The 12397-nt window shown below is 36.0% G+C and overlaps 1 protein-coding gene across 1 annotated transcript in view; it reads right to left on the bottom strand.

Moving 5' to 3' along the window:
* Window positions 1–592: 592 nt before the first annotated feature.
* The window catches only part of LOC105429945 (trehalase), a 28483-nt gene continuing 16678 nt past the window's right edge, over window positions 593–12397 (bottom strand). Inside the window, exons 6-9 of the mRNA XM_089073750.1 lie at window positions 11719–11965; window positions 11039–11279; window positions 8058–8257; window positions 593–2194 (exon numbers count right to left, since the gene is read on the bottom strand). Of these exons, the coding sequence (XP_088929876.1) occupies window positions 2030–2194; window positions 8058–8257; window positions 11039–11279; window positions 11719–11965 (853 nt within the window). The 3' untranslated portion in view covers window positions 593–2029. The remainder of the gene's footprint in view (window positions 2195–8057; window positions 8258–11038; window positions 11280–11718; window positions 11966–12397) is intronic.

Raw genomic sequence — 12397 nt, forward strand, 5'->3', positions numbered from 1 at the left:
TTAGACGATGACGCGTTTGTAATAATAATATCAATAACGCGCGACAGTAAAATCGGGCCGCGGTCGCGGTGACTGGTTTTTAATCTAGACGCGTATCGCGTATGATCATACTACGTACGATTATATCCGCGAGTCGGATGTCAGTGCTGCTGAGTGCTCGAGGATGACGTTGCGCCGACATTTTACGAGCGGCGCGAACTAAAGGTAAAATGAAAGTACTAGCAAACTATACGAGCGTGTCGTAAAACGTACAAGCTCGCGAAATACAGCGAGCCACATCGAGCAACGGCAATGAAAGGACGCTACTCTATTATTGTTGCTTTCCCACGTGAACCAGAAACAAGATCGTTTAAGAATGCGTGATTCAATTACATTGGTATACGGAAGGTGCAGTGCAGCTTTCCTTTTTCGTTGCACACGGAGAGTCTTTGCGTTTCGATGATGAAGGAGACAGAGATGGGGATGGGAGACCATTTTATTCATTTATTCCAGTTTATCTTTATTTTATTTCACTTCATATTCTTTCGATCTAACAGATTGATTACTGACGACGTATATGCTGTAAGGAAAAAGGAATAAACACTCGATGAAATTATCGTATTTATGCGTCAACCAAAACGTGTTTATTTATAATTTATTACATAATTTATTACATAAGTGTGCAATATAAATGCAATCAACATGTCGATGATTATTTCAAACTAGCAAAATAGTAAAACTCACCCTACAAAAGTATGCTAGTGATACTCGTGCGTAACATACAATAATGCGTAACATATAATAATGCTATCGTGCTAAAAAGAAATAACATAGAATATCGAGTTTTACAGTTTTAAACATTTCATTGTCTAGCCACTCATAAATCTTTGTATAACCGTAATTGTTGTGACAAAAAATTCTGGCTGTTTTTTGGAAAAAAAAAAAGAAATAGGTCTCACACACACACGTTAAACGAGGTAAATTAACGGCTGCACCTCGAAACGTGATATGAGAGTAAAAATCCTCAACTCGGATTAATCCAATATCTATTCAAATGATTTTTCTCGATACGTAACAGTAAATATTCGACGTTGAATATTTTTAGTAGTTTGATATATCCCAATAGTAGTGAAAATTAAAAAGCAAGAAGAAAAAAAAATAAGAAACATCCCCTTACTAGTTACAACTTGTTTACGTCAATGTGAGTCTTGTGGATACGTAGAACTTACTATAATTTAAAGTACGAGAGTACTCTGTGACGAGAGTACGATGGGTATTTTTACGCTGCCCTGATTTACTGTGGACTAGATTCGTTACAAGATTCTCTGCATTATTTACGCTTATCGTTATGTTTAACAAGCATTTATCCTGAGAGAGAGAGAGAGAGAGAGAGAGAGAGAGAGGGGGAGAGAGAGAGAGAGAGAGAGAGAGAGAGAGAGAGAGAGAGAGAGAGAGAGAGAGAGAGAGAGAGAGAAATCCCTTCACGCATATTAGAACAAGAATATAATTAGGTAATTTTTCTAATAATTATATTTGCTATATCAAATCATAAAAATAAAATTTTAACTAGAGAACTAGTTCGAATTGTTTCATAATTGTTTTTATGTAATAAATCAACATCAAGTTGTTTTAAAATATTTTGCGATTTCCTCCCAATTGATTTTTGTAGATTCTTTCTACTATTAAAAGATAGAGTCATACATTTTTGTTAAATATTTTACAAATAAAAAATTAAATACTATATATCTCCAACGATATCGCAAAAGAAATAAATCAGATACATAGAATTGGATGAAATAAACAGTAATAAAAAAAACTTGTACTGCTCGACAATATAAAGAAAATATGTTCTAAAGGATTTGCAATTTTAAAGATTAGAAAGCAAATTTAGAAGAAATCGATACGGATACGGAACATTTTATATTATCTTTTTTTACCCGTTTTTTTTTTAATCCGCTTAATTTTATTTATTTATTTTTCGCTTTTTTGAGAAAACACTATTGTTTATTTCTGAACTAAATCAATTAGCTACTCGAATTGTCTATGTGTATTATCTTTCGATACCATTGCCATCGTAAAATACGGTGTCGTCCACAGACTTCGCGTCTGGGAAAAGGCGAAGAAACTCGAAGACGATGCCATTCGTCCATCCAAAGCCCTCCTGAACGTTGTACTCGCCGCCGCTGCCACCCTCGCCGGGGTGTATCGCATTGTACTGAAATTAGAAAAAAAAAAAAACAACTAATTACTCCGTGTAATCGTGCATGTTCCTCGCAAAACCATCGCATCGCGTCTCGTTGCGTCGAAATAATCAAGATGTACTCCGAATCGTCACCCTCTCCTGATTTCCATCCGCCATGGCGACGAGTAATTCCTGCCACGAAATCTATCCTATAGAGAAATCTAATTTCTCCCGATTGCGAGAAAGAGAGAGAGAGAGAGAGAGAGAGAGAGAGAACTTGGATGAACTTTCGTCAGTTAAACGACTTTGCGATGTGATTGCATGAAAGCTCGTCGCGAATCGCATAAAAGCGTTATTTTCTCGCGATGGCCGTGTAAAATATTCTCTTGTGAATTCACGGGTCTTTATACTCTAGCTCGCCAGAATATACATATATCTAATTAAGAGCGCAAAAATGTAATTTTCTTATATAAAGTGTCCTGAATATTCAGTAGTGCTTTCTTCTTTTTTAGCATAGGGATAATTTTAATATTTTCTCACAGATATCAAAGTACTAGACGCGTTCTTAAATTAAGAAAATATAATAATAATAAACGACTTTACAAGAATAAAATATTAAAATAAAAGATTAAGTTATTTTAACCTATTAAGTTATTTTTGTCAAAGTTGTCAATTTTATAAGTGGTATTACGAGATGTGTATCATTTATCACGCATAATTTTGTACGTCGAATTTGCTTCAAAAGATTTTCTATATGATAGCAGCCGCGAGAGATTTGGAATCGCCTGACGAGCCACTTTAATCGATCACAGACACGCGAACGGAAGTGTCCGTCGATGTATTTATTTTCATTAACGTCACCACACCACGCGATAAATCATCGCGCCGAAGATGGTTCGCGTGGTTGACATTGTTACAACAATTTACCGATCTAAAAGGGATATTATATAAATCGGACGGGCAGGAGGTGAAATGCTCTTCGTTAGTCCCGCGGTTCTCTCCTGTGATGCCGAACGAGACAATAAAAGGATACTCAGTACACTTCTCTTTGTCTGCAAGTCACAAGTCTGTGACTTTTAAATTGTTAAACCAACCTTATCACGCCTCTTATAATGCCGGGGAATAGCTTTAATTACAGATCGCCGCTCATATTTCAGAGAAGCGATATTATAAAATGGAAATATATCATTAGAAAAGAATATATTACATGGTATTAGTTAAATAAAGAAAAATATATAAAAATTAATTCGATTATTGTACTTAACTATCGCCTGATTCAATAAATCACGATCTTGCTTGGTGTTAATAAAGATATATTAATGGGAAAGAGGAGCTTTTTGATTGGCGTGACGCGCACCAATTAAGTATATTATTTTAAGACGCTGGATGATTAATGAACACAATAACATCGTTTGATAAATACCGATACGCATTTCATATCGATGCAATGTCATGCTTACTGGATTAAAGGAATGCCCTCGCGTTAGCATACGTGTGTGTTCGCAACTCAACATCGCATTAATTCAGGCGATAATATTCCTCCGACTATATTCCTCGGACAGACAAATCGAGATCGTTTCTTTCACAAAATGAAATCAAATATTTCATATATATATATCAATTATCCGTCTAAATGTTACATTAATAAAGAATAAACTTTTCGCGTTAAAAACGCGAGCGATGACACGCACAAGAACATTACAAAAAGGATCGCAGGAAGTATGACGTAAATCTCATAAAAAAAATTGATTCCAAATTCAAAGCATTCGTGTACTATTTATACTTGCAACTTTATTACACGTTCTGACTATAAATGTGACTAACGTAAAAAAAAAAAAAACGAATCGACATAAAATGGATTCCTCGATTCGAGAATACGATATACACACGTACACGCACATTTCACGAATGAACTCGTCGTCGCAAAGTACATCGAAAGCGAAAGGAAGCAATAGCTTGAAAAATTGCATGACAAATTGCAAAGAAGTAACACGACTGTAAAAGTGTCTCGCAACTTTTGCATCGCGATTACAGAATCTTCAGCGATCTTTCAAGTCAAACTTCTCTTCAACAAAAAGAACCGGTTGGCTAATATTACTACAGGATATAACTTCTTTTAATTCCTACCTTCGGGAGAATATTCGATAAACTCTTTGCCTTTTCCCCCATTCAATTAAAGTCAAATAAAAGTCTTTGATTGTCTCACCGTAATGTATTTGAGATGGTTCATGGTACTCTACACGTTTCTATAAGATAAAGAAGTTTGTTCCTGCAGCAGACCGGAAATTAACTGGAATAAATTGTCTCCGGTTATTTCTGACGAAAAAGAAAAAAAAGCAATAAATAAAAACACGATTCTCACAGACGCAGTCTTAATAATTAATATTCCGCGCTGGTAATCGCAGCCATATTAGATTACGACATTTAAGAAAAAGAGCAGAAGAACACCGACAGATGTAATTTCTTCGCGCGGTGTATCGCTGAATAAATAAGTTTCTTTGCATGCCCTCACTTGCGTTCGACAAAACAAGTTTGAAAAATATGTCGCGGACTTTTGTTGTTTGTGCTCTCTTTCATTACTAAATGGTCTCGTGCGATCTAATCTAAAGTTCTCAATAAAAATGAGCTCTGCGCGACTTATTAAATATCACAATAGTTTATTAATTCATTAACCACAGGTGGTTCGCAAATGGTTACACTTCTAATACTTAGTTTCTAATGGCATACAAATGGTATACAAATCTATTTATATGTTATTAGGTTTATTTATACTAGTAATAGTTACTCTATATATGCGTGATATTTATTTATTTATTTTGATATTTAATTTAATTTAATAATATATATATATATATTATTAAATTAAATTAAATATCAAAATAAATAAATTTTTTTATTTTGACATTTATTTATTTTGATATTTAATTTAATTTAATAATATATATATATATATTATTAAATTAAATTAAATATCAAAATAAATAAATGTCACGCATTCTCCTGGAAAGTTAATTATCGAGCCTTAACATCGACAGATAATAAGTTGTTCCACAAATGGAAAATATAATTTCAATATTTTCACGCCAACGCGTAAAATCTTCTCGCCTGAGTTGGGATACCTTCGGCTCGAAGGTCCATTCTCATTCTCAGTACGAAGCGAACGCAAGAAATCTTGATTGAATCGACCGAGAATGTTTGTTCAGCAAAATGGAACTGACTACGAAAGCTCGTTACTGATATCGACACGACGTGATTTGTACAAAGAGTATCGAAATGTAAATTTCTCTTCAGCCATTCTCTCATGGTAATTATCGATTTGTATTACGCCGTTAAAATAGTTTTGTTAAATGGCTGTGTTATTACGACTGTCGGATACATTACGAAGTCGGATATATTACGTCCTTAAATCATGATGTACGGATATGAGAAAAAGTTCATTAATACTGATCAAAATGTCGGGAAAAACAATACTTTTACAGTAAGAAAAATTTATTTTACAAAGATGTATCTTTCTTAAGTTGATTAGCGTTAATATATTTTCCTGCAAAATAACCGCATAATCCTTTACACTTGCGAATATTATTATATTATAAAGTTGTGAATGAATACAAGTTTCGATGAATTGTTCAATCACTAAACTGTTTCCAATGTGGAAAAATTGCGATGACCATCATAATTATTCAATTTGTTCAATTGTGCAACTTTTTCTCAATCGAGTATTGATAATTTAACTCTGCTTCTGTTCGATCCACAATGTATTTGATTTCTTTTCAATATTCTATTTAAAATATTTTTTTACATTTTGATAACTTTTATCAATATAAAACTGTTATTTTTATAAAAATATTTTTTTATGAAAACATATTTTTTGCTTTTCTTACCATGTTTCTTAATCAATGTTGACCCAAATGATATGTAATCGAGTAGTAAATTCGAACAGAACAGAGGGTTGATTTTATTTCGTTATTAAGCTTATAATTTAAATAATTAAACGTTAAATAAAAAATTAAATATTCTTGTACACAGAGATGATCTATGAATATAATTGAAAAATAAAGAGATTCTTAAATAAACGATTTGCAGAGAAAACTGAATATCGAATATTTCAGTGCGAGAAATTGTAACGATTATAATTGCTCGTGATTTAAAGTCAAGTATCAATAGTTAATGTCAACAATTTTACTTCGATATTACTTCGTACATTACAAGGCAAATTGAATAATTAAAAGAATTAAATGGAAATACTTTCATATACAGAGATGAGCGTAATTTAAGAGTCTCCACCTTCCGCCGCAATGCTGATTGTTACGGACACTTCCTCGTCAATATGCATGAGCGCGCCTCGATCGAGGGCGTTTTTCTTTTTCCGAAAGAACCGGCAATGTATAAGATATACTTTCAGAACATATACCGTGCTCTTAATCGTAACGTTTTCCGCACGCAACCGCGTCTTGTATTTTCCGTACTGTCCGTAAGCGAAGGGTGACGAAACAAAACAAGACGGATTAGAACGAGCTACACGCACGCTCACACACACACACACACACACACACACACACACACACACACACACACACACACACGCTCACACACGCTCACACACGCTCACACACGCTCACACACGTTCCACATGTTCACACACGCGCGCGCATGCACGCACGCACGCTCACACACGCTCACACACACGCGCGCACACACACCACACACGCTCACACACGCTCACCACACACACACACACACACACACACACACACACACCACACGCTCACATACGCTCACCACACACACACACACACACACACACACACACACACACACACACACACACACACACACACACACACACACCACACGCTCACACACGCTCACCACACACATACACACACACACACACACACACACACACCACACACACACACGCTCACACACACGCGCGCGCGCGCGCGCGCGCACGTATACACTGAACGATATTTCCCCGTGGCTTTTCATCCCTTTCTCATTCCCTTCCAGCGTCCCAATAGGACAGCAAGGTGGAGCGTGGAGCGACAAAGGAAACGAGCGAGGTCATCCTCGCGCACGTTAGACGCGCGTCCGAGCGACCATCATCTCTCATCTCATATCGAAATTCGAGACTCTCCTCCGAAATACATACCTCGTCAAGTTTCCGTATCAGAAAGGAATACGAGAAGATACTGCGGACAGCGTACTCGGGACACAAAAGTGTTTACACTAGCAGTATTAAATAGCGGTTCTGTCATCGCTTAATATTAAATATTACTCGCACCGATATTTTCGATATTAACATCGACGTCAACTGTAGATATATCGGATATTCGGATAATGGTAATATTCGAGAGCATGAAATAAGTATCGAATATATAAAAGAAAAGAATTTTGTGTGTCTGGGCGCATGGATTAAATTTGAAACAATATTAAGCGAATTAAGATACGGAAAGATCTAAAAAAAAAAAAAAAGACCTAGCTTTAATAGACAATAAATATAAATGTAAGGATACAAGAATTATTATAAAAGAGATAAAAATATATAAATATAGATAAATTTATATATTGTTATATCTTTATATAATAATCCTCTCCTTCTTCCTCCCTTTATGAAAAAAAATTTCTTTTCATAAAGAAATCCATTTATACACTTTATTGCGGTAAAGAGAACGCTTTCTTCGACGTCGCATCGAAATGTGTCTATGTGTCGATAGAATCTGTCGTACAGTTGGGGAGATTCAATAGTTCTGATCACATAGTCGTGTAAGAACGTCAGTTGCGGCTTGTCAGCAAGAAATACTCTCCCTTAATCTTCCAATTCGCCGGTGAATAGAGAGAGAACCGTTCACGAATGAGAAACAGGGGTCGTCTAACGCGAGAAAAAGGAACTTACCTTCTCGAACATCTTGCCGTATTCGTCGTAACCGAGGTAATTCGATCTAAGCCATCTGCCGGCCAATGTTCGGGCAAAGGCGACCGCCTCTTTCACCTTGGTGTGGTGAAGACCCAGAATCAGGAAGGATTGTAACGGTGGCCACGCGTTCGGGAAGTCCCATTGTTCGCCGGTATAGTTCACGGAAGTTGGCGTGCCACCTACGACGAGACAAGCGTATCGTTTTCTTACGTTTTCTTACTGTTTCCTACTGTCGCGTCCTGATTCGACGACAACCGAACACGGGGAAGCAAAGCCACCCCCACGGTGTGTAAAGTATGTCTTAAACTCTTTCGCATACGATGATCGCGTTTAGTTATTCAATCTTCCTTCTATACAAATGTATTTCTTTTATGAGATGAGATTTTTGATAACATCAGAAGTGTTGTATCTCATAAAAAAATTTATTCGTTATCAACAAATTTATTCGTTTATTGTAATTTTTATATATAACAACCAAGATGACAAAATTTTTTTAATAAACTTACGTTTGCTATTATAATTGTTTGTATTGTATTACAAATTATATGGCATATTATAAATATGATATATAAATAATTGTATAAATGTAACTTTACTCATTTAAATATGCTGATAGGGGAGGGAGAGGGAAATTCAACTAAATTGTAAATAAAATTAGACAGATTAAAAATTAGACAGATAACAATTATTTCGGATATAGTTAAAATTCAAGCATACCTTTAATAACGAATCATGATCGTCGTCAAATATGTCATTTACGGTATTCTAACTTAATAGAATTCTTTTCATCTAACTTTTTTGCAGACCCTTTGACCCATTCCTTCTTTAATGAAAATTTGATTGAATCTTATTTGTTGTCTCGATGTTTTTTTTTTTCAATTTGCTACTAATCTCTCTTCTCCCCCTCCCCTCTCTCTGTCATTCTTTTTCACTTAATATTTTGTAAAATATAATTAATCTCTAGTGTTGTCCATAAAACGCGACGAAAATTGAATTTTTTTTTCTTATTAAAATTATTGTCGGACAAAATATTGGACATAGTATAAGTTAGTAGTAAGTACATTTCCTTGAGACTGGTTTTTCCGTTATTTTACAAGAAAATGATCTCAAAACAACATTCTAAAAACATTCTGATGTATAAGCTTTCTGGTATAATGTTTGAAGAGTGGAAATGTTATAGAGAGTGTTTTTTTTTTTAAGCCAAATATCACGCTAAGATAATTCGCGATATTTTCAAAGTCAATATCGACGAGCAGCGGGGTGCTCATGCGGAAAAGGAGAGTAATAACGGCACTTGTACGCGCGGGAAATTCATTCCACTAGGATTTTCCGCGAGTCACTGTCGATAGCAGCCGCAATCCAATTGAGAGATATTTTCTACGCGGCCGTTCAATTTTCCCGTGCGCGGATCGCTCGCATCGCGTGCGATCCGGCCATTGATAAATCATGAAATTTCATCGTCCCGCTTGGCATCCGGAAATCTCATTCGCCATCCCCGTACGTATACCTCGCCCGTTATGCCGTTATCGCGAATAATAATGCTTTTCATTCGCATACCCGTGACTCGATCTGTTCTCTTAAATGTGCTTATAACGTCTGCGTATAAAGAGGATTATTCATAAATAACAAGCGATGACTACTTAAACTTCATCGCAAAAGAAAACGATATCCGTTCATATTTGTTATTTTGACTTCATATACAGAAACTGATCATAAGGCACAATGCGATCGCTAAATTTAATCCGCAATTGAATAAAAATAGAATGAAAATACTAATTTAATCTAATTGAAGCTATATATATATATATATATATAAAATATTAATAATAATAATAGTAGTAATAATAGTAGTAGTAGTAGTAGTAGTAGTAGTAGTAGTAGTAGTACTAATAGTAAAATAACAACAACAACAATAATGATAATGATGACGGTTTAAAAGTTAATTTAATATAATTTAATGTTTAAAATTATCTTCAAACAAAGTTGACTGTTCGTTATTTATTGCTCAATTGTAATTGTCGTAATGAACGCTAATAGTCAGCCGAATAGCTCAGTTCAATTATTTACGATTAGAGGTTAAAATTATGTGCAACTCTGATTTGCTAAGAATGCAGTTATTAAGATCCATTATTAAGATCTCTTGACCGCATTCCGTATACGCGGAATATCTGGATGCGATATGATGCGGTTTAACACCGATAGCATTGATAGTTACGTAGCTATTACGTTCAACTTCTCTGTGAAAAGGGATAATTGGCAAAATCATTGTTTGCCCGATCTGCGAATATTCGGTGGAGAAACTCGTGAGTGAAACATTAGCAACTTTTAAAAAAAAGAAAATGGAAGAAAAACGGTCACGCGGAAGCGTATCTCCGCGGAAGCAGAATGGCGGAAGCAGAATGGCGGAAGTTGGATTAACTTGTATACTCCATCTCGCTGCGTTCAGGGAGCGTGTATCGATCGATCGAACCATCAAACATTCTTTCAACTTTGCATTATCTTCATCTATTTTTGTTACTTCTGGCACGTTTTATTTATCCTATTTCTATTTGCTTTGAACGTGAAAAGCGCTTACGAGTAATGGAATGGAGCGACGGGGCAAAATTTTAAGATAATCTCTCTGCGAAAATTTTAGATTTGCATCGATTTATTGCATTGCGAACGATGATAAAATGAAAAAAAGAAATAAAATGAATAACCTGTGCAAAGAGAGAAAATATTTTGTCAAATGGATGCGTTCTAAAATGCAATTTTCAGTCCGAGATGTCTGTACAATTACAAACAGACACGTTAAAACGCATATTAAAACCATTCAATTAATAGCTATACCGCAAATATTTGCGCGACCTTTTTTTATGGAGTTTTTTTATGTGTATATGAAAGGGAAAGAAAAAAAGGAGAGAGAAATATTTAATCGGTAATATGCGATAAAAATATCAAAGGCAATCTGTTTGACTTACCGAAGTACGAGTCGATTTTATTTTTTCTGAGATAGGAAATAGATCGCTTTGCATATTTAGTACTTTTATTCTGATCGTAGCTCATCGTGTACAGAGGCGACAGATTCGAAGGATAGAACGTATTTCTGGATTGCTTAGTTCTTGTATCGTAATCGAGCCAAGTTCCCACCTCCTCATTCCACAGAACGTTGTCAATAGCAGCTTGATACTGCGAGGCAATCGTGGCGTAATGCAACATTTTCTGGAGAAAATGAAAAAGTAAAAAGATATAACGACAATAGCGTATATATAAAACACGTGTTTCGCATAACTCAATCAATAATAAATGATTGATGAGGTAAAAGAGATAAAAGAGACATTACTGTCACTTATAATGATTAAAGCAAATTCTTTTTTGAATTATTCAAACTATTTAAAATAATATTTACATTAATATAAAATGTCGGTCTCTTCTCGCATTACCGTTCGGCGTTCCTTGTAAGAGTAAGTAAAATAAATGAGCAATTTGGGAATAGCGGCCGTGATTCTGATTTCCAAAGTAATTTATTACTTGCATCGCTTTATACATAATACAGCAATAAATACGGCATTATTCAGGGATGCCATCCCTCTGTGCCACAGGCGCGCGCGCGCGCGCGCTGTTTGAGAAACGCTGCTCCATGCGGAAGCAAAAGGCTTACCTTCAGGTTACCCAGAATACCGTGAAAATAGGCGAGCATCCTGGCGTTCCGCTGTAATATCGCGTTCAAATCGACGGGTATGATGTCGCTCGTGGAAACGTTGAGGAGGCTGAGATTCTTGTCCCTGTTAGCCTGTATGCACCATCTGTAGGAGAAGTCCCAGCCGCTCTCCGCCGCAGCTTTCAAGTCATTGTAGAGCGCCCTTTGGTCCTGCTCCGGCAGTTGCTGCGCCAGCTGGTAATCCTCCCTGTGAGAACACGCACACGTTCGTTCTTACGTGCAGGTCCCTTATAATTAACACGATGATGGAAGACCCACCGCCCACCGGTGATCGATGCAACTGTCGAAACGGATGCTGCACGAGAAAAATCGATAGACGCTCAGCATCGTTCTTCTTCTCGTGTTCTTCTCGATTAGGAACTAAAGAGGACGCGAACGGACTGGTGATCCATTAAATGTGAAGGATACAATCCTCTTACCCCCCAAACTTTTTTCGGAGAAAAGATACCCCAATTTTGCTAAATACGTGACGTTGATTCGTATTTCACGTTAAATCACATTTGACTCCGAGTATACTTTGCAAAGATTCCAACTAGGTAATAGTCAATTCCATATCATAGTCCGAATCTTTTAGCTTTAAAACGATTTTCCTTTTGACAGTTATATCGTTTACCTAGGG

This window comes from Pogonomyrmex barbatus, unplaced genomic scaffold (assembly GCF_055798465.1).
Source record: "Pogonomyrmex barbatus isolate J1 unplaced genomic scaffold, ASM5579846v1 scaffold15, whole genome shotgun sequence".
NCBI lineage: Eukaryota > Metazoa > Arthropoda > Insecta > Hymenoptera > Formicidae > Pogonomyrmex > Pogonomyrmex barbatus.